This window comes from Sitophilus oryzae, unplaced genomic scaffold, assembly GCF_002938485.1.
Source record: "Sitophilus oryzae breed Bouriz unplaced genomic scaffold, Soryzae_2.0 scaffold_227_pilon_pilon, whole genome shotgun sequence".
In the NCBI taxonomy this organism is placed as follows: domain Eukaryota; kingdom Metazoa; phylum Arthropoda; class Insecta; order Coleoptera; family Curculionidae; genus Sitophilus; species Sitophilus oryzae.
This window is the reverse complement of record NW_022146782.1, coordinates 3,921,931-3,946,101: the sequence shown is the minus strand read 5'-3', so window position 1 is coordinate 3,946,101 and position 24,171 is coordinate 3,921,931. Positions and strand designations below refer to the sequence as shown.

The 24,171-nt window shown below is 32.5% G+C and overlaps 2 protein-coding genes across 2 annotated transcripts; one reads left to right on the top strand and one right to left on the bottom strand.

Annotated features, from left to right (window-relative positions):
- Positions 1 to 1,362: 1,362 nt before the first annotated feature.
- On the bottom strand, positions 1,363 to 9,105 carry LOC115884310 (integrator complex subunit 13). The gene is made up of 10 exons (XM_030902849.1): positions 8,591 to 9,105; positions 8,358 to 8,536; positions 8,188 to 8,301; positions 7,500 to 7,590; positions 7,329 to 7,440; positions 7,028 to 7,182; positions 6,500 to 6,973; positions 4,824 to 4,997; positions 4,381 to 4,728; positions 1,363 to 1,488 (listed from the first exon to the last, which is right to left on the bottom strand). The coding sequence occupies exons 1-10, from the start codon at positions 8,906 to 8,908 to the stop codon at positions 1,369 to 1,371; spliced, it is 2,085 nt and encodes a 694-aa protein (XP_030758709.1). The 5' UTR covers positions 8,909 to 9,105; the 3' UTR covers positions 1,363 to 1,368.
- Positions 9,106 to 9,410: 305 nt separating this feature from the next.
- Positions 9,411 to 22,823, top strand: LOC115884340 (histone-binding protein RBBP4-like). Its single transcript, XM_030902895.1, has 8 exons — positions 9,411 to 9,541; positions 9,602 to 9,818; positions 10,267 to 10,478; positions 13,534 to 13,755; positions 17,576 to 17,770; positions 20,146 to 20,328; positions 21,814 to 21,891; positions 22,458 to 22,823. The coding sequence occupies exons 1-8, from the start codon at positions 9,511 to 9,513 to the stop codon at positions 22,688 to 22,690; spliced, it is 1,371 nt and encodes a 456-aa protein (XP_030758755.1). The 5' UTR covers positions 9,411 to 9,510; the 3' UTR covers positions 22,691 to 22,823.
- Positions 22,824 to 24,171: the final 1,348 nt, after the last annotated feature.

The following is a 24,171-nucleotide window of genomic DNA, read 5'->3' as shown; positions in this document are numbered from 1 at the left end:
GCGGTTATTCTTATTAATTTGTAAAATTGATTGATTTTAGTTCGGAAAGTAAGGCAGATTAATTATTATTATATCGAGGAATAAATATTGTTGAGAGTAGTAGTTTGTATATTCATTCCTATCTGGATTTTTGTATTTTATTTTTTAACAAATAAAGAATATGAAAACGATGTTATTTTTTAATTCTAATATTACCCAAAGTTTGATGAAAGTCAGGATAAGCATAGATAATGGAAACAAGTTTAGATTGGAATGTTCGGCTTGCCGCTAAAACTTATACTAAGGGTTGGTAAAGGTTAGTCTTGGGTCGAGATTTCCGTATGTAAGAAGAGTACAATGCGTTTATAATGTACTGAACAAAGAGAGGACAGTAAACACGTTGCCAAACGTATGAAATAAACCGAGAAACTGTGCACATCGCTAAGAGACGTGGAAGGGGATATAGCAGATTTGTCGCAGTTGACCGGTCGACTCAATCAATACCTCTGTCAGTACTTAAAGTTCTAGGGAAAGGTGTACGCCATGCGTTCAGCTTCACGATTTAATTACGTCTCGTGATACTTAATTTGTTTATTTATTAACGAGTCGTTGTAATTTTCCCTATAGCTTGAATTTTTTTAAGTGCAAGCTAGCAACACTTGCATTTTTGGTAAAAATAAGTGGAATTGAGTGGGTGTTCGATAGTGGTCGCGCTATTAGAACTCTGAATTCAAAAATCGATATCTCGAAATCTATTAGAAATAATAGATTGTAGTTTTTTCAAGAACTTTGTTAATATTTCTGCTGTATTTTCTTCGTAGACAGTATGTGAAAATCTTTATCAATAAAAAAATTACACGATTGCTGAAAATTGCTATGCTCTAAAAGTAAATGGATGGATTGTTTGAATTTTGAATGGAAAAAACAACCTTATCGAATTTTTCTTATGTAAACATATTGTTGCCAGCACGGTATAAAATAAAGTTTTTTATATGCAACACTGTATTTTATTTAAGTAATTAAAAGAAAACAATATTAAATTTGAATAAATAATATTTGGCAACATAATTCCGGAAAAAGCCGAACCGCTCCGAAATTATCAAAAGCTTTGGAGAGCGACCGTTGTGCGAATAGCGCCAAATAGTTTTTACATTGTCCTTATGGGCACTTTCCAATCTAAACTTGTTTCTTTTATCTATGTCGATAAGTAAGTGCTGTTAAGAAGCTTAAATGCGCAAGGTCATAAAATTCGGGACACATACATCAAAGAAGCCGACGCTTGCTGTCGCTTCTGTATAGCTCAAGTATTTTGTGTCCGTTAAATTAAAAACAAATCAAAATTTTAACTTAAAATTATTTATTTACATTATTTGATACATTTAATATTTATTATTCTACTTCCATGCCGCCTTCACCACGTGGTCCCCGATCTTCAGTTTTAAGGTTAGGATACAGTTTTGCCATCAGACTATCTCCAAGCCTACCAGCGAATTCTGGCCTTATTTTACTCTAAAAAAAAGTTTTATGATTACCCAGAATTTTTAGTAGTTTATTTTATGGGGTGGTAGATCTGGTCAAGAGAAATATCTTTTCTGTTTGCCATTTTTAAAAGAAATTGAAAATAACCCAGTTATTTTCAAAATTTTAAAAAATAACGACAACATTTTGAGAACCGCTGGCGATAACCAGCTATTAAGGGTTTTTCACAATGACCTCTAAATAAAGTAGACCCGGCATTTCATTCATAAAAAGGAAAAGATCAGAATCAGACATTCGTTTCTTGCTCTATGCGAGTGGGAACAAGACGGGCTGATCGCAGTCATGAAGGATTCCCGTGAGAATGGCAACGCTGTTCAGAGATCTTGAGAAAGTGTGTCATGGGCGTAGTTACTTTGATTGTAATATATAATTTAATATTATATCCGCGTAAATACCGGAAAAAAGCGGCGTCAGTTGGCTTGGAAATGACGATCGATGACATTTCCCATATAATTTTACATATAAAATGACAGCGATCTTCATTTCGTAGCCATCGTTGACGCCGTTTTTATTCGATCATACGGTATGATTTTTGGATACGATATATTGTTGTGCTCGATGGCTCTTCAAATTTTGAAAATGACTACTTCTGTACTCCAATAAATTGAAAATAACTAATTGAAATATTATGATATGCACATTTCCATAGTATAAAGTCTGTAAATTGCTCCAGTAGTAATATAATCCATCAAGCATTCAATGAATACGAGCCGACGACGACTTTTATAAAACATTTATGTGAATTAATGGTTATTATTTTGCTTGAAGCAACGGTGGAAAATGAGAATATTTTAAAACTGTCGTGACTAATTACAATTTTATATTAGGTATAAAAATATTACTATATAGCAACAATAATAAAGATCTTTGTTAAACAAAAGAAAATTTCTAAAATATTTACTTATTTCTGGAACAGTTTCTTCGCGGATAATCGGGACCTTGTACTGAATAAATAATTAACTTTTCATTAGAAATTACCAAACAAAAAATAAGTAATGCTTATAAAACATATCAAACAAAGATGCATTCATCTTTTTAAACTATATAATTTTTATAGCATTAATAAACAAAACAAAAAATACATTGCTCTATTACCATAAACATTATACCATCGAAAAAAACGGCGTAAAAATGACAATCAGTGATAATTTTGGCGAGGTGATATGTCATGACCCCTACTCTTGTTTATTTTTAATGGCACTTACTGGCAGTAGTAGGCCTTAAGGTTGTATTTGATTTTTAAATGGTGTAGTATAAATTCGAAATTTTTTTTTGGATATCGGTTTGTGTTTCTGGAAACGTTCTATCCTTTTATAATTTTTCTATAATTAGTATTAGTTTTTGACAAGCTTTATGTCAATTTTTAATAAATGACATCTAGAAATAGACCTCGCCAAAATTATATTCGATTGTTATTCCCAGCAGTCTTCGATACCGTTTTTTTTCGATCATTCGGTATTTAGTATGTAATATCCAACGTACTCTTCCCTTAACTTTTTTTCAATCATTATATAAATCTATTTTGATTTTACACTTAAAAAATCATCTTTAACAACTAAAAATCCTAATAACAATCAGTATGATAGAAAAAAAGGCCTCCAGTTGGCTTAGAAATGAACATCGATGACATTCCCCATATAATTTTACATATAAAATGACAGCGATCTTCATTTCATAGCCATCGCTGACGCCGTTTTTTTTCTCGATCATATGGTATTTCGCTTATGAACATTTTTCGTAATTGTGGCATCTTTAATTTTTTTATATATCTTTTCAACAAATTAATCGCATTTGTATACTTGGTATTTGTATACTTGGTTTTAATAATTAAAAATTATGAGCAAAATATTCAATAAAACCAAACGTGACGAAACTAACTTAATGTAATTCATTACTTATAACGGTACATTCCAAAACTGTGTGATTTACTAATACATATTTCCAAAGATTTTTCTCTATTTTACCTTTCGGCACCGCACTGATGTAACATAGCCTTACTCACCTTCGAAATGAAACTTCTAGGTTTAAATCGTCTCTATTTTTGCAAATTAAGCAAGTTCGCACCATTGTCTTATTGTTTATCAATAAAATCACTAAAAACAATACCACAAAACACTAAAATATCTGGAAATCACCTCGTAAAACATTTCGAAAAACTACAACACATTGGCAACGCCGTAGAGCAATTTATGAACGAATTCGAACTGGATGTTTTGTTGGCTGCCTAAATTTAGGAGTGAAGATAGTAAAATGCGTACGTTTTCGGCATCAGCTGGCGTTGCGACGTTGTCGATTGTTTTATGTTAAATTTCTTAATTTCTAAAAATTATAATTACAGAAGATTTAAACCTTTACTTATTAACTTTACTACCTTTAATTATTATCGGTTTAAAATATTCTACGACGTAATCTATATTTGGAATTATGGAATTCCTGGTTTACAATGTGGGTTAGCTATCCCCGTACGTATACGTAGGTAAGATTTCATTTTAAATGCGGCCGGTAGTGGAAATTTGGCATACATGCAATTTTCTAAGGCAATGATGGATTTCGCCAAAATGTAAGTCGCCGGGTCTAATTTATTTCGATGTCATTGGCTATAAGGGTTTTTCAGCATAATATTCGACGCCTCAGGTGAATAAACAAGTGGCACTAAAAAGTTTTTTGAAACTCGGAAGATGTCAAGAAAAATATAAAATTTTCAACAATTTTTTTTCACAAAAAAAACCTCTTAGGCGTGTTTCTGGGGCCGGAATATACTACCAGTTAAAATATTTGCACTTATATCTGGACACGTCAGTGGCGTAGTTTCAGGACCTTCATAAAAATAAAAAAAGAGTTATAAATAAATAAATACAATACCTTCTCCTGCACAGCGAATATCTCAAACAGACTCTTCTGTGTATTATATATCGATCCGCCTTTATTTGAGTGCTTGTTCCCAAAGGGCGCTGCTATAGCCAGTGGCGGAGGTGACATCGGAGAGTCAGTGGTAGCCCTTATAACCGAAGCTCTTTGAGCATTCTCGTCTTTCGTTTGAGCTCCGATGTTATCCAGTTGATTTAAGGCTTCATCCAGATCAACCTTTTCGGTCGTTTTGTCTTCGTCAAAGCTAAATTTGTGACACTCCAGCAGACATTGGTAGACGAGTTTGTGGTTTTCAGAATGCAGGTTACATTTTATGAAGGCTTCTAGTTCATTCCACATAGCCTGAAATAGTTTTTTTAAACTCCCAGAGTATATGCCAGGTAAAACATTATGTGTAGGCGGGGTTCAAGTTTTAATTAAAAATTACAAGTACTTACTTTGTACTGTTCTTCTCTCTTTTGTCCTTTCAATCTCTGACCAGTATTCTGTGGATGCAAGGGCTCCATCTTGGATTCTAGTGATATCAGGTTGAAAATCACTTTTTTACAGACAAAAACCTCATCATCTGTCATTTGTTCTTTAGTAATCAACGTTGGCAACGGATCGATATACTAAAATAATTAATAGAAGTCAAAGAAAACATATTTTTTCGTCCTCTGAATGAACGTCATATTACAGGATATGTTGGCTACAAAATATAGAGTCAATATTGCGGTGTCTAGTTACGGCATGACCTAAGGTTTGTTTTTTACCATTGAATAAATACTAACGAAGTTATGATCATTGACGTTCTAGTTATATTTAAAACATGTTAAAATATAAAGTAAAGCTTCACTCCTTTGAATAAGAAGACTAAGGAAGGAGCATAATGCTATCCATGTATTCATGCATGGTGAGCGGAAAAAGCGCCATAAAAGCACATCACAGGGTGGGGATCCTTGACAGTTCTGTTTGACGATTCATTTGACACATTTGAATTTGATTTGAAATTTTGTGGATTTGTCAGTCTTTAAGGAGCTTATTTTATGTTATTTATTATTTATTCTACTACTGATAGTTGTATAAAGGTAGTAAATCTAGATGGAAATTGTGGCAGCACTTAAATTAACAGTGACACTATCGCGATTTATCGAAAAAGACTCTAAAATAGTTGGCTGTGTAGCGTGCGGTAGATCTCGGCAAAAATTGAGTGAAATAATGGAACAACTTTTCGCTAGTAAGTGACTGTATAATATACATACGTGTAGTAAACCGATCATTTATGAAATTCACTTAAATTAACTAAATTATATATTTTTCTTGCATTTTAGCTTTTATTTATTACTTGTCAAAGATTAGATGTCAAAGAATTTAGATACGTTAATTTGACTTACCTGCTTCAGTAGCGTATCGGATGTTTGTGGTAATAAATACTTATTATAACTTATCTATTTTTATTAGAATTATATATTTTTATAACAATTTTAATAACTACCAACATTTATTCACAACGTAAAATAAAACAACAAATTATTGAGTCCACCCCACGTCTACCCTACATCATAGCTTTACATTTTTTAAATAAAATTAGAACGACACTGATATACCGGAATTTAAGTCGGCCATATTTGAGGCCCATCGCGGTGTACCTAAGATTTTTGATATGCTCCTTAGTGGAATAAATTAGTGGTTTCCATTGGCGTAACTACAGGGGTGCCCGGGGGTGCCGGCCCCCTCCCCAGGTATTGCTGGGCACCCCCCAGAGAAATCCCGATTTATGACTACTCTTTCTCTATGGATGCAACATGGATGCGGATGGACTCGCAACTGCTGCTAGGATATTCTATTAATTTTAATTGATTTTTTTAAAATTGTGAATAATGTTATACTCTTAAATATAAAGTATAATTAAAGCGTCTAACTTATTCCACTAATTTCGAAGTTCTGAATGAAGCACTAGTCTTTTTAATCAACGGTTTAATCCTGCCCTGAAATGACGTCACAGTAGGACTTATGTTGGTTACATGGTATCGACCAAATTAGGGTGTCTATGTATCCAATGATCTAAGGTTGTTCGAAGTCGTTATTAAAAAAAATAATTTTCTTTTCAAAAAAATTATATAAATAAACTTACCTGCTTAAGATTGAATATCAACGTGGAACTGATAGTCAAAGGCCAGTATTTCGTCTGTCTTGCCAGTCTTTCCTTCATTTTCTCTATAGGTTTTTGCTCGTCTGTAGCAATTTTGATTTTAATCGGAACCAAAGTGTTCTGTTTGATAAACAGCCCGAAATCCGTTATCCTATAATCTGTTACTCTGCCACCGCAACCCTCAGATATAGAGGGCGGATCCTCCAGCACCGACCTGGCCGTGCACAGGGTGTGAATAAAAATCTCGCCCCCGTGGGCCGCTAGCAAGTGGCTGGTGATTTTCCCGCCAGCTTTTCGCGGCATTTCCAGCATCACTGATCTGCCACTGAGTAGGAAATTAATCAGACACAACGATGGTCTAGAATTGACATCTACCGGAGTAATGCGATGCATTGCGGTGCAGTTTTGTAGCTCGTTACCGGTTACGCCTCTTGGGGTGCACCATTTTAATGTAACCTAGATAACATACAGGATTTTTGAAACACCCTGTATAGTGAATAAAAAACATACCGTATCATATTCCAAGCCTTCTTTGGGCGTTCTTATCGCCGCCGAATCGGAAGCGTTGCTTTTCAGGATAGCCGTATGAGCCAAAGACGAGTGAAATATTTCCACATCGTAATTTGCCGAAGAACTGGCGTTTTGTTCCTCCTTCATCGGAATACCTTAACGAAAATCACATTTAGATAGTCCAGGTTTCATATTACACAAAATAATCGAGAAAAAAACGGCGGCACAATAGCCTTCGAATGACAATACATTGTCATTGCAAAAGACTACCGTGACGCCTTTTTTTTCGGCCATACAGTACCTGTGACTGTTGTACTGGCCAAATCATAATGATGTAGGATTAAAGATGAAAGTTTGTTGGGTATTTGTGGAGCTTTAATAGAATGAACTTCGGTAGTCAGTAAAGGTGACAGCTAAAATTGGAGAAAATAGCAATTTTTTGAAAAAAAAAATAGATTTTTGGGTGACTTACCACTTTTGGAGGATGATTATTTACAGAGGACTCAATATTTATTGGAAAAGTATTGATTATCACTAAATGACAATGATCTATAGGTAACAGACTGAAAAAAAATATATTTAAAAAAATGTAATAAAAATCTCTTCTTTATAACCAAAGACTAAAGAATACAAGGACCAATAACACAAGGAAACAAACTGTTACCAGTTGGCACCAAAGAAACAGAATTAAATAAAAATTGCAATTTAATATTTAGTTATGAATAATCTTTATTTATTTATATTTTTAATGAAAATTTCGTCTACGCCAATAATTTAAAGAAAAAAATATTTAAAACATTCACAAAAGGCTCAAAAATAGTACGGACTATAGGTAATTGCCCAATAATTACCAAATTCAATAAAAAAAGCTAAAAAAGTGGAGTGCAGGAAACTAACTGTTTGTTTATTTATCTAGAAACATAATTCCTAGCTCTTTCTTCTATATGCAGCTTTTACACACGAAAGATGAACAAATCACCATTGTAATAAAGTTTATACAAAGTTCAGTACATGTAACAAACTATTAAAAATTGTTAAAATTATCCCTGGTGCGATTTGACACCAAAAAAATGGCATCCTATAATTTTACATCATTCAGTGTTACCTACATGTCCTTGTATTGTGTAGTTGTTGGTATAAATTGTAATATAAAAACTTACGAATCATTCCCAGCAACTAATTTATTTTGTTGATTCAAAACTGTAAGAAATATTTCTTCTAACCTCTTCATACTTTCGTTATCTCTGGCTGATGTGATACAAATAACTCTACATCTAGAAAAAAATACAATATAATAGTGATATAGACATATAAAATCATATTTTTTTACCTGTTCAACACTTTACATCCATCTGTTTTCATTTTTTCTATCTGATATTCTGTCGGCTCACACACCCCTTCAATAGCAGCCCTTAATCCATGCAACACCGTATAATCCGGTGTAGGTGTCGTGGATCTTAAAGGAGAATGGGATGGAGGTATACCGATGTGAGCACATCCATTTAAAATCTAACACAAAAAACACAGATAATAACTTTATAGAATGTTTTATACTTAACTTACATGGCTGACGGATTGTTGATTCGTATTCCAACTATTTAAAACGTGCGCTATCGTATCACTGACAAAAAATCGTACTAGTTTCCCGGTTGGAAACAAGTCCCAAATAATCCTGCAATACTCGACTGCGCTTTCTACGCTAGAGGTCCACAGGCTTTTCGAAATTGGCGTCATTGGTATAAAACTGGAAGTTCTGCCTTTCAGAAACTCAAATTCGATCACATTTTCGCAGGATATTCCAAAATACGGCGTGTGGTCCAGCACGAAAACCGTCTTGTGATTTGCGGGGTACATTTTGCTGCTGGGCAATGTATAAGACATTTTTACAAGACTTTTTGTACAATATAACTTGTTAAAAACTTTTTTACTATAGGTTAGATAATGTAGAGATAATTAGACATCATAAATATAACTAGCTGTAATAATTAAAGTATTTTTCGAACATGTATAAACAAATTACAATAAATAGAGCATTTCTGAACAAAAATAAACATTTAAAATTGACGACCACAACACCGGCCGGCAACTGTCAACGTCAAAAAGATTTAATATTATTCTATGGTCGCCACTGTCGCCAGTAATTATGTAAAAATATCCCTAGATTTTTTATTATATTCGTTTAAAATAGGATTTACATAAAAAGAACCAACGCTTTTAAATAGAATTTAATCGAAAAATAAATAATTATTGAGTTTTTTACGAACGGTAATACTTTACTCACATTTTTACTTAGTTGCAATGTACGTAGTTATGTTGCTTTTATAAAGATTTATGTTGGCTGTATTGTTTATGAATTTTTTTGGCGGGACGCACTTTCGGTACAAAAAAATTGCGTTTTTTAAGCGCATTCTTTTTCTGTCTCCAATCTAGTTCAACAACGTGTATTTTGTGTTAAAGAGCCAATCAAATATATTTCATATAAAATGGATAATTTAGAAGTCGTCCCATCCCCAGGTATGTATCTCAAAAAAATTATAATTAATTATATAGAGTATCGGCATCGATATTTTTTAGAAATGGTATTACCTAATACCGCCTATGAAACCGCAATACGTAGGGTGGCCAATCCGCTTTTTATGGAGATGGTCCATACTTTACACTGGCCCTCACTCACGGTCGAGTGGTTCCCCGATTTTGTAGCTGACGGAGAACAGGAAGACAAATTTTCATTCCACAGATTGATTATGGGCACCCATACAGGCGAACCACAAGATCACTTATTAATTGCAGGGTAATTGATGTTAAAAAGAGCGCGACTTCAAATACAGGGTGTTAAAAAAACATGCCGTTTCTGGTGGGGAGATTCCTCATCACGTAAAAAAACTACCTAGAGAAAAAATATACAGGGTGTTTGGAAAAATATGTGTCATCTCTCGTGGGGAGGTTCCTCACGTAAAAATAAGATTTATTTTTCATATACATAGGTCGTCCGATTCTGCTTTGTTTCGTAGCTACAGGGTGTTAAAATATTTTTTCGATTTATTATAATTTTCTTCCAAGGACTTTTAGCGTTTCGAATGAAATTTTGGGGGTAAAAGTTACTATAAATATACCACCCCTAAAAATATTTGCACTTATTTAAGAATCTCGTTACGCGAGAGATGGCTCATGTTATTTTAAACACCCTGTATAATTCGACGTGTCTAAAGTAAGAGCGAGTCACCCTGTATATTTTTTAGAGTTTCATTACACAAATCATTTACTGGCGACGATGATATGTCATCTTCCGATGATGAAGAAGAAGAAGATTTAGATGGTTCGAATAATCCCTTTAAGAGTGACCTAATACTCCTTCAAAAAATTAATCACGAGGGAGCAGTGAACAGAGCAAGACATATGCCTCGAAATCCTTGTCTAATAGCGACTAAAACTCCATCTAGTGACGTGTTAGGTAAGTAATTATTTTCTTAGGCGTGGCGGAGTGACACGGTCCAACTGTCACATGTATCATCATCTATATTATGCCCTTTTTGAGTCGCATCTTCGTTATGCCCTTCCATCCTACTTGCTGCGCGACAAGGTTTGATCGTATTTTCAAACTTCAAAATAGAGCAGTTCGATATTTATTGGGACTGAACAGCACTTTGAATAAGAAGACTAAGGAAGGAGCATATCAAAAATCTTAGGTACACCGCGATGGGCCTCAAATATGGCCGACTTAAATTCCGGTTTATCAGTGTCGTTCTAATTTTATTTAAAAAATGTAAAACTATGATGTAGGGTAGACGTGGGGTAGACTCAATAATTTGTTGTTTTATTTTACGTTGTGAATAAATGTTGGTAGTTATTAAAATTGTTATAAAAATATATAATTCTAATAAAAATAGATAAGTTATAATAAGTATTTATTAACACAAACACCCGATACGCTACTGAAGCAGGTAAGTCAAATTAACGTATCTAAATTCTTTGACATCTAATCTTTGACAAGTAATAAATAAAAGCTAAAATGCAAGAAAAATATATAATTTAGTTAATTTAAGTGAATTTCATAAATGATCGGTTTACTACACGTATGTATATTATATAGTCACTTACTAGCGAAAAGTTGTTCCATTATTTCACTCAATTTTTGCCGAGATCTACCGCACGCTACACAACCAACTATTTTAGAGTCTTTTTCGATAAATCGCGATAGTGTCACTGTTAATTTAAGTTCTGCCACAATTTCCATCTAGATTTACTACCTTTATACAACTATCAGTAGTAGAATAAATAATAAATAACATAAAATAAGCTCCATAAAGACTGACAAATCCACAAAATTTCAAATCAAATTCAAATGTGTCAAATGAATCGCCAAACAGAACTGTCAAGGATCCCCACCCTGGAGAGCTTTTATGGTGCCTTTTCCGCCCACCATGCATGAATACATGGATAGCATTATGCTCCTTCCTTAGTCTTCTTATTCAAAGGAACAGCAGAACTCACTGCCAGAATTTCTTTAAAAATTTCAAAATACTGACTCTTCCTTCTTTATTCGTTTTTGAATCCGTTTGCTTAATCCGCAAGTACATAATATCTGCTATTCTGGAAAGACCATCCTACAACTATCCACTTAGGAATGCGGAGCATGATCTTTATCTGCCAACCCCGAGCTCAGAACTAGTTAAAAGCTCAATACTGTACAATGCCAAAAAATGTACAGGGTGGACCATTTTGGCTGTTTCTATAGGGTATCTAGGAAACCGTGAGAAATATTCAAATTTTGATACTGCAGTCTCGGGTTCTTTTTTTGAAAAAAAAATACAATGGCGCAAACGGATCGTGGCTATCTTGATCGGTTTCGAAGCTACAGGGGGATTCTCAGATTTTGTACTTTTTGAAGATGTTCGATAGTTTGTTTATTTCAGCAACCACGGAAAAATGAATTATACATTCTAAAGGCACTTTTCTGTGTAGAATCTTCATCTTCTTTCTGATAATTTTTGGGACGCGGTTTTTGAAAAGATCCAAAATTGATTAAACTATCTTCCAATCTTTTAAAAATGGCTGGATTTGGTTGCTCTCGCTCAAAATACCGCTCAAAATATAAATCAGCTGCCATTTGCTTATGTTTGTTAGACTCAATATAACATTCTAACATATTATATTTCTCAAAATTTTCAAATTTACTCATTTTTTATTATTTAAAATACACACACTTCAATCTGTTGAAATGAAATGTCCCGCATCCATCAAACGTATGTTCCGATCACCATGATAACCGTTTACTTTGTTACTCGGCGCGGCCTACTATCTACTAAGTGGATATTTTAAGAAAAATTTGAAAAATCGAGGTTAATATTAAAAATAAATAAAGAGTGTTATATATTTTTGAGCAGCCCATGCCAAGCTGAATAAGAAAATTTAAAAATATACAGGGGGTTCTATTTAAAAAAAAAAAACATAAGTATAGTTAATATCTCAAAAAATATTTTTTTCGAAAAAAGTCTGACTACGCCACTGCATTCTACAAAGAAAAGTGCCTTTAGAATGTATAATTCATTCTTCCGTGGTTGCTGAAATAAACAAACTATCGAACATCTTCAAAAAGTACAAAATTTGAGAATCCCCCTGTAGCTTCGAAACCGATCAAAATAGCCACGATCCGTTTGCGCCATTGTATTTATTTCAAAAAAAGAACCCGAGACTGCAGTATCAAAATTTGAATATTTCTCACGGTTTCCTAGATACCCTATCGAAACAACCAAAATGGTCCACCCTGTACAATCATCTGCCTTTGAATATCAAGTCACTTTCATTCTTTCCCGCATTTCGCAAAGCTCTGAAATCAGATACTTACTGGAGAAATATATGCCCTATATGCTGTAAACGACTTTTTGTTGAATGTTATTTTGCTATAGTGACAGAACAATTTTAATTAAATACTATAATTAACCTTGTAATTGATTACTTTATTTTACTGTAATTCATATTAATTTGTATTTATAAATACATCTTTAAGATTTCCGATGTAGGAATGAGTTTTCAATAATAATAAAGCACTAAATAGGTAAATTTCTGAAATGACAACTTCATTTGACAGTTATCTTTTACCTTGGACTGGTGCTCATAAGTAAATACAGGGCCATAAGAAAGGAGAAATATTTAAAAAGAAATCGGGCGATAACTCGTAAACGAGCTAATCAAAAATATCTAAAGTTATTCTTTTGAATGTGGGTTTTAGTGCTCTTCAATAAACCTAAATAGAATTATTCTCTAAAATAATTAGGGAAGTCAATAATTGACCCCATTAAAATTTACATGGGATTTCCTATGTTCCGTCCGACGATGCAACACCGGGTATATGGGCGTTACATGTCCTTGTATTCTTTAGTCATTGGTACGAACCAAGTAAATCTACGTCTAGGGCTTGACCTCGTCAAAATTATCGTCGATTGTCATTCCCCAGCCGTCTTCGACGCCGTTTTTTTGGTATTTATGGTATTTTATATCGTTTGTAGTGTTTAATTATATGATACAACCCAATTTTCCCGATCCTAGTGGAGTATGTAATCCAGAATTGAGACTGAAAGGCCATGAGAAGGGGGGTTTTGGATTATCTTGGAACATGATTTTCGAAGGCAAGTTATTATCAGCTAGTGCGGATCAGACAGTTTGTATGTGGGATATCAATGCCACACCAGGAGGAAACAGAGTTATCAACGCACATAGCATTTTCAGAGGTATTTATTCATTTTGTATCGAGGGTATTTTATAGGTGGCCCGAACTGTACAGGGTGTCCCACTAAGAATAGCTCTCGGCTGTATCTCGGAAAGTATTGGTCGTAGAGCTTGCGGAAAAAAATATTTACAACTAAAGAGAGCATGAAAAATTGCTGGAAATTATTTTCAAGTTTGTATAGCGGCCGCTAGAGGGCGCAACTGCTATTAAAAATAAGAAAATGGAGTTTTTACACAATTTTGCCTAGATAAGGGCACTGCCGTTCTTTAAAAGATCAGCCTGGGGGCGGACTTTTGTTTACTTCATCAGCTGTACATACTTAGATATTGGGTTAGATTCCGTTTCATATTTTGTCGGTTGATTTTTGGTTTTAACTCTTTGATTTTTGGTATTATTTATTATTGTAGTGCAAAAAACTAATTATTTTGGTGTTTAAGTGACATAAACTACTACCAGATATATGGTCACTCTCGGTTTCGCATAAAAAAATAGAAAAATTACACGTTGTGTAAGTGATTTAACCTAAAAGTGCCCATACATTTTTTACTTATCGTGATTTTTGTGTGTTTTTTAAGACTCTAACAATTCATCAATAAAGCTTAAGTGGAGTGTGTTTTTGGTGCTATGCCTCATCTTTGTTGTGTTCCTGGTGGAAAGGATAGTTATACTAGGCAGCCTAAAGTGTCCGGAAGAGCAAGAAAAGTGGGTACGAGTTATAAATCAAGAGAATTCTATTGAAAATATCTTTAATAAATTTAAAAATAATATTCTCCCATGATGGTATTAATGAAAACTGGACAATTATGTTTATTTTATTCATATTGTGGAATCTCCACTCCAAGTGTTGTTGGTTCAGCTTCGATAGATTCAAACACGTAAGTTGGTATTATGATCTAGGGAAAAATAAAGAATATGTGTATTAAAGATCATGAAAAAGATTATTATTTTGAGTTCAAATTTTAAAAAAGATTATTGTAAAGACAAGACTGATACAGTTTAAAAGAAGAATGTGTTTTTGTTTGATAATATATAATGTATGTCAAGCATAACATATATTTGTTCAGTAATTTTTAATGAATAGTGTTGATTATTTATATCAAATTAATATCAAATATTTAAGTGATGGCTGAATACAATATGAATAAAATATCAATAAAATTGGTATATTTGCATAATACAAAATTAAGTTTTAAGAATAAAGGTGTTACTAAAAATTCTAAGAAATTCATATTTCTTTGTTTTAATTGGTCTAATGTTATTTACATTTTATGTAAGAATTATACCGTATCATCGAAAAAAATCGGCGTCTAGTTGGCTTGGAAATGAACATCGATGACATTCCCTAAATAACTGTACACAAAATAATTAACTAGAATTTTACAATCTTGGAAAATTTGATATTCTTGAACCTTGTTTCTAAATATTCTAAATTTTTTGATTTTCTTGGGATTTAGGTTCGGGAAAAACGCTGATTAAGTTTTCATTTGGTTTTCCATTATTTTTATTTGGTTTAAAAAAAACGTTTCGGCTAACATTATAGCCTTCATCAGTGTTGTATCATATGAAAAAAATAGTGTCGAATATAATCCAAAAAATTACATAAAAATATTCACACCACACACATAATGTTTACTGCGTACTCCATAGTCAATGTAGATAATTTTAGTGTTAAGAATAATAATTTTAAAAAATATGTAGTCATCTTTTGATAAGTTTATATTAGTTTATTAATTGCAGTAAACATTATGAGGTGTGAATTATATTGTATATGTAATTTTTTGGATTATATTCGACACTATTTTTCTCATATGACACAACACTGATGAAGGCTATAGTTAGCCGAAACGTTTTTTTAAACCAAATAAAAACAATGAAAACAAAAATGAAAAACTTAAATCAGCGTTTTTCCCTGAACCTAAAATCCCAAGAAAATCAAAAATTTTAGAATAATTTTACATATAAAATGCCAGCGATCTTCATTTCATAGCCATCACTGACGCCTTTTTTTAGATAATATTGTATTATTTGTAAATATAATTTTTCGAACATTGATACTTGATTGAAATATACATATAAATTTTGTGAATGCAAATAATAATACATCACTATTAGTAGATATTGTATTGTAATGTTTTTTGTTAAATTAGATCGATTTTCAAACCCCAAAATTTTAAATATATTTACATTTTACCCATTATCTTATGTACCTATACATTATTTGTACATTGTAAAACATTTGCTGCATTTGTATGGTTCATAGTTTATTTGCCAAAGTATTTATTACTATAAATAGGTATATATGTTGTAGTTATTAACTGTATATTATGTATATTTCATGTAAACTATATCATTTTTAAAATACAAACCAAAAATCTGAGGAATAATTATGCTTTCCATGTATTCTACAACATTTTTATTAATCCGTTATATCTAACTAGCGTGACGTCATAAATCTCGCCCGTAGGCTGATCTTTTAATAGAAGGCACTGATAAGGGGTACTATAAATAATAGCTTCATAATCTTCAGTAAATTCTGAATATTTTTTGTTTGAACCAATTTCCCCTATCAACCAAAATAAAGTGGTGGGGGAAGGTTAGATCTGTTTTTATTTAAATATTAATAACTCCGGACTGGATGGACGGAATTTAACAAACGGGAGCTCGTTTAAAAGAGCGTTTCTTACTCTATATTATACCATATAAACAATAACAATAAGCTTTTGAACGTAGACGCTTGGGGGCGCTGTCTTGCATTTTAACAAACATTGCGTGTTTTTTCAAAAAAATCAAATGCGATGGTATATGTAATTTTAGCAGATAGTAAAGAGTAATCAAAGCTTAAAAAATCAGTGGAAACCGCATCTTGATATCTTTTTTCAGACCAAAGTTATTTGCAAAATTATAATTAATACGAAAAAATAGGCCCTTAATTACCTTACTTTTTTTTAACACGGTTACAGTAGCCCTTTTGATTCTGACCATTCTAATAAAAAATAAGATAGAAACGATTAGTTTATTCTTAAATTGATAATATACCAGAATACGATAATACCAGATGTATTAATATCTAATAATTAAGATATCAATGACAGTGATTAAGAAAACGACGCCACAGTGAAGTCATGGTAGGCTTTGGAAAAAAGATGCTTTTGACGTAATTATATAAACGTCCAAGAGTTATTAAATCAACATTTTGATAGTCTTTTTTTCTCTTTTGAAGAAAGGCATTTTTAGAAAAGCAATCGAAAGATAAAAAACGCTTCTGAGACTATCAAATTGTTGATATAATAATATTTTGAGTTTAAACTATCTCTTTAAAAGCAACTTTTTTCCAAAGCCTACCATGAATTCACTGAGGCGTCGTTTCTTAGTCACTTTCATTGATATCTTCATAATTAGATATTATTCCACCTAGTATTATGGTATTCTAGTACATTGTCGATCTTTTGAATGAAATAATATTTTCTATCTTTTTTTTTATTAGAATGGTCATAATCAAGAGGGCTAGGGATACCGCGTTAGAAAGATAAGGTAATTAAGGGCTTATTTTTTCGCATTTATTATAATTTTGCTAATAACTTTGGTTTGAAAAAAGATATCAAGTTGCGGTTTTCGCTGAATTTTTAAACATTTATTACTCTTTAATATCAGCTAAAATTGTAATGTCCATTGTAAAATGTCCAAAAGTTGTCTTATTTTAGTCTTTAGCCGTTAAGATCTAATTAAGATATAAAAAAGACGTCTTTAAGATATTATGTGCTGTCTGGGAATAAACTAAAAAAACTGATGGCTTTTTCTAAACAGATATTTTGTCTCTCCAGGTCATACAAATACTGTCGCAGATGTGGCTTGGCATCCACAATTAGTTCATCTGTTTGGAACGGTGGGTTTTGATGAAAAATGGATGATGTGGGATTCCAGATGCAGTCCTAAAAGTATTCTCTCAATTCGTGCTCACTCAGCGGGAGTCACCTGTATAGACTTTCATCCATGTCACGACTATCGTTTGGTAACAGGTAGATATTTATAGGGTCTTTCAAAACAACTTTCACAGTGTTCAGATTTAGTAAAGTGATGTTGAAAGTCTACGTATAGGCTTGGTGCATTCTCCGCCGGTGCTGCCACCATCGGAGAATATCGTAAACAACTAGTATATACAAATACACGGGTTTATATAGCGAGTATACAAAAAAATATTATATATAGTTATTCTAAAAGTGTTAGAAAGTATAATTTGTGAAAATTTTAAACACACAGTTCTGACAGTTCTACCGAAGTGGTCCAGAATTAGTAGTCGTAAACAAACCAATTGTTTTCATTAGTTTCGCAACAAATCTGTGTTTTTTACGCGTTTCTATGCTAATAAAATTATACTAAATAATTTTGAGTGAATAGTGAACTATCTAGATCCGATTCATAACATCGTACCCGCGAAAAACACCATACTTTCGGTTAAAATTATAGTAACACCGGCGATGCCGGCTGTGTGTCCGGGCTAGGAAAAAGTTGGGGAATTTACATAAAAACATAATTAATAGGCGTTAGTGTTAGTGTATAGTGTTAAACCAACCTAACTGACGTGTATTTGTATGTAAAACAGTTTTCGTTTCTTTATTTTTACTTTGTGAAATAAAAAATTCCGCGACATTGTTCTGTGCCTGTGCCTTGTAGCAGCAATTATAATAAGTCCTCAGGATCTGTCTACATTTTCTTTCCAAAAATATTAACTGTAACTAGGTCACGTCCAAAACCTATAAAACATGCTGTGCCTACAATTTTTCCAAATCAACCCTCTTATGGACCCTTTGTGCATGTTCCCATAAAGAGAAAACGTCCCGATGAAAGAAAACATTTTGGAAATTCAGGATGAAATAAATAAATATTGAAAAGTAATAAACAGATTTGGAAATTCAGGATGAAATAAATATTGAAAAGTATTATTATTATTATGAAATGGCAATATATTTTAAAGAAATTAAATGAATTTGTACTTTATTTCAGTATTTTATATAAAAATAAATTATATATTTATCTTTTTATTTACGATTTAGGGAGATGGTTACTTGATGAACATCGAACTAAAAATTACTTAATGTTAATAGTTAATTCTATCTGATATCCACATTTTTTAAATATGTTAGGCAAATTTTTACAATTATTTTTAATTAAACTTTAAAATGTATTCTGCCGTTATCATATACAATACATTTTCTTAACTTGTCGATAAACGTATAGTTTTCAAATTTTTTGATATTTGGAAACTTTTTATCACAGGTATATTATTACTAGTTGCTAAATACTCGCTAACGCAATTTTAGGACACGCTTTTTATTATCTAGATTTTATTTTGTTCATCTTATGCTGTAGTTTATTTCACATTAATATTCGTGCTTTAGATCTAAATTTTAATGCTATTCAATTACTTTAACGCGATAAAAATTTAATGTTATTTTTTAATACCTTTCTGTATAATATTTTTCATATTTATATCTGGCAAAACTATCAATAAATACTATTATTTAAGCAAAACCTATATGCAGTACCATATGGCACAATACAAAAGCCGGACTAGTGCGGTGACGTCACAAATCGATGTCTCTGGCCTGACTGTCATGTTGGTCATGGGTCTAACTTGTATTATAATTTATTATTTCAGCTAAAAAAACTTTTTAGATAAGTTCAACTACGGTAGCGCGCATAGTTTTAATCACCGGTTTTGCTAGTGGGGTATAATTGGGGCTATTTCGGCTACAACGAATTTTTAAAACATTTTAAATTATATTTTATCCTCTCATAGTATATGTCTATTTAATATTTTGATTATGTAACGAGCACTTTACCTACTCATTTCTTTCGCCGAACTGCTTGAATCCATTTTTGCTTCTGATTAGATCGGTCTGAAACGTTGTGAAGCTATAAAATGTTGTTTCGGGAGAGTTGAATATCCGGGAAAGTTGAGTTATTGAATGTTGTTGCACCCAACAACGCCCTCATTACGCTCTCCTTTACTCGTTTACATTTTTTCGGCAATTTTATTAACATTTGAAATTGTCACAACACAACACGACGCCTAGTTCGAATTCTTTTTCACTTATTTTTTACTACCCGAAACAGCGTTACATCACACAAACCTCGTACCTGAGTGTTTTATAGTTTCAATCACTGTCGCACTATTAAAAACTAAAATACTTAAATATTATGACAGAGCCACGATTTCAATATTATTTCAATGCGATCAATACCGGAATTGCGTGAAATACTGAGCCGAAAACTTGTGATTTCTGCCGTACCGAGCGCTGCTGTCGGAATTTTTAAAATCAACCGAAATGCACCGAGCCTATAGAAAATTAAAAATAAAATGTATTTACGTGTGTATTTCTAATAAATTTAGGATCAGCCGATAAAACTGTAGGTCTCTGGGATTTGAGGATGCCTTCCTTGAAAGTGCATAGTTTAGGTCCAGGGTGCCATACGGCAGCAGTCTCCCAAGTGCACTGGTCGCCTCATTGCAAAGAGGTTCTAGCATCGTCAGACATAGATGGAGGCATTTATATATGGAATATAGATAAAATAGGTTAGAACCTACCTTATTTCAATATACAGTAGGGTGGCGCCCCAAGCAGCATTTGGACATCGGGACAACGTTGTGTCACGCGACCAAACGTCGGGGTGCAACGGCGGCACAACCTCGTGCCAACCCTAGTCTGCACTAGTTTGGAGAATAATTTTTGGGTCGAAACGACGTTGGAAACCAACGTTGGCTAGAAGCCTAATTTAGTACAAACTGCAACGTTGTTTAAAATCCTAATTCACAGAAATACAAAACTAATATGGCGTCTAAGTCGCGTTTTATCCTAAATTGGGATAATTATAGTAAAAATATTATTTTTATGATTTAGTTTGAGACATATGTCAGATGGCAGTGAAGGAAAACAAAACAAAAGTATTTAAGTGTGGAGGATGTTTGAAGATCATAATTATTGAAACACTTTAACCGACTCTGTAACTCGTTACCCAAGGCAAAAAAGTTAAACGCAAACAACTTTATTGATAAATGTATTGTTTCTACTTTGAAAAATACTAATGGGCCTTAAAATTAAAGAAGTTTTAAAAATTTTCTTGAATTATTCGCAGTCGAAAAAATTGTTTCCGCGTGTTTTTTAGGGTCAAATATTTCAAGTTAATGTATTCAAAAAGCAGGAATTGCTATTTTAGGAACGAAACATTTTCTTATTTAACATCATGGCGGCTTTCACTTTGTTGTTTTGGAGATTAAGATGGAGTAGTTCGAGTAGTCGCATACTGGACTAATAAAGTCGTAACAGGTAGTATATACTAGTCCCGAGTTTGCCTAATTTAGTCATCCTAGAGTCTAGCTTGTGCCGCCCTCTATAATCTAAATAAACGAGGGAGTGGATAAACTATCGGTAAAATATGTCGATGTATATTTAAATTTAGTTCTATATGTACCTTTCTTATGTCCCATTTTAATTAATTTTTTTTTTTATAAAAACAAAAACAGCACTGAACTGTCTGACTGAACAGAACAATGAAGTGAAAATTTAAGATTTAAGGTTATGGTTCAATACAGTTGCAAAAAGGTAGTGACTCGACGTCCTACCAACGTAAGAATAAGGAAATCTAAACAACGTTGGAATTAGTAAAACAGACGACGTTTGCATAACGTTGGAATAGGTCCTGAAACTGACGTCGGAAAACTCTATATTGTCCAACGTTGTAACTACGTTGTCCGAATCACCTAAAGATCACTTAAGCAAAAAAGGTTACAAGACAACGTTTATTCGACGTCGCAGAAGCTTCTACTTTGCTGTAGTACTAGTCCAACGTCGGCACAACGTTATAAAAACGTTTAAATTTATTTTAATACCTAAGGTGGGGAATTTAACTATTTTTTGTAATTAATCCAACGTTGTGTTTAGTAAACATGTGGTCGCAAGTCGTGAAAATGCTACTTGGGGCGATCTTCATTCCATAGCCATCGCTGACGCCGTTTTTTCTCGATCATACGGTATAAGTTAATATCTTTATAATTCATTAGGAACAATACCCGAAGAGGATCGAGATGCTCCACCCGAATTTGTGGATTGTCACTCAGGACCTTGGCAAAAAGTAAACGGTAAGATCGGGGATATACAGTGTTACAAATTGGTAAAATTTAATTAATATTCAGGGTCCGGCAAGAGTACCTTATTGGGCATCTGTAGCTCCTATATATAGAATAAAAAAAACTGGGGAATTTTGTTTATGTGTAAACCTAAAGTTAGTACTTGGATGAATTTCAGGAAAATATTTTAACTTCTTAGGGTGGCTCAAAAAAGTGTGAGTGGATCGGGATGGGTTTTTGAAATGGGACACCCTGTATATTATTGAATTTTTGACTTCCTTTCAGATCGCTTTACATAATCCTAAGATATGAGTAAATATATTTCGATAGTTTCAGAGATATTAATACATATTTTAAACAAATATATTTTTCAGCATTTCTTAATTCTTTAATTTCTTTGGTCTGTACTTATTTTGCTATAAATATGTCTTGCTTTGCGAAGTTTTGGCAATGTTCCAGCAATAAATTTTGCTTGTCGGGCAGGGTGTTCCGTTTAAAAAATATCATCCCGATTCACTCACACTTTTTAATATTTTCCTACAATTAATTTTCGATACTTAACAATGTATTTTTAATAGATTTCAGTTGGAATCCAAACACACCCAGTGTAATATGCCAGGTATCTGAAGAAAATATAGTGGAGGTCTTTCATTCTTATTCTCTTAAACAGTACGTCTCTGCTCGGTATGGTTATAACCCTTGTGTTAACTTTCTTGATTTACTTAACTCTGGCAGCACAATTTCAGAAAATTCAGTTCCGTCAAATAATATTCAACATAATCCTATTTCTTCAACAGCGCATCAGTTTTAGATATTATACCTTTAAAGTCGTGAACTTTTTCAAAATATAATTATTGTAAAAAAAATATACTGATATACAGGGTGGCCCCAACTGTATTCCGGAAAATTAAAAAATAAAAAAATAAAAGTAAAAAAGTTCGTATAAATGTATGTCCTACAATGCTTAGTTTCGGAGATACAGGGTGTAGAAGTTTCATTTTTATTTTCATTTTTTCCAAATAATTTCTAAAGTAACGTCAATATTTGAATGAAAAATGGCGTCTGGGAGTTTTTTGACATGAGAAATTTGATTTTGATGTCCATATGACTCCTACTTGTAGAGAGCGCCACCTACATATTTTTTAACTTGTTTAAAGAGCAATAACTTTTCGGCCGTACCTGTATAAAGCTACTGGATGAAAAAATATACATTCACGACGTTTTTTACGTAAAAAAGATCCCTTGGTAAAAATCGCTACGAGTAATGGTTCTCGAGGTATTTGGAATCGAAATGATCAATACCTGTGGTCATTGACTAAATAATTATTGAACTGAAATTATAAAATTGAAATGTTTTTGTCTAAAGTTCAACAGAAACTTTTTTATTATCATTTTTTCAAAGAAAAATTTATAATTATCATTTAAAAAAATAAAAAGTTCCCAAATTAACTATTTCAATCAAATAACTATATATCTTCTCGACATGTTTATTTTTTGTCAACAATGACATGTATTGACTATTTCTATTCTAAATATCTCGAAAATGGTTGCTCGTAGCCATTTTTACCAAGAGATATTTTTTACGTAAAAAATCACGAAAATGCATATTTTTTCACTCAGTAGTTTTATACAGGTACGGACGAAAAGTTATTACTCTTCAAACTAGTTAAAACAAAGTTAAAACACATGTAGATGGCGCCCCCTGCAAATAGAAGTCATATTGACATCAAAATCAAATTTCTCATGTCCAAAAACTTCCAGACACCAATTTTCATCTAAATATTGACGTTACTTCAGAAATTATTTGGAAAAAATCGAAATAAAAATGAAACTTCTACACCCTGTATCTCCGAAACTAAACATTTTAAAAGATACATTTATACGAACTTTTTTACTTATTTTTACTCTTTAATACAGTTCGGGCCACCCTGTATACGTTCTGTAACTTTAATAATATAGCTTCTTGTTTATCCTTTATGTTACTATTGTCTATGTTAGTATGTTTTACTAATTTTGTATTTTTTGCTGTAATGTATTCAGTGTTTTTAGTAATTTTTGACATTTTATTAGACCTATTTACATTTTTTATTATTGTATTTTAAACTGAAGTGTGTATATTATAAGAAATATAAGAGACAGTTGCTTTTAAAATGTGTTTTTTTTTTATTTTTTATAAGATACCAACCATAAAGATTTGTTAAAGGATTTGTTTGTCAAAAGATCCGTCATTCAACGTTGTCCGTCAGTTGAATATTCAATGTTGAAAAAATTCAATATTATTAAAAATCACTA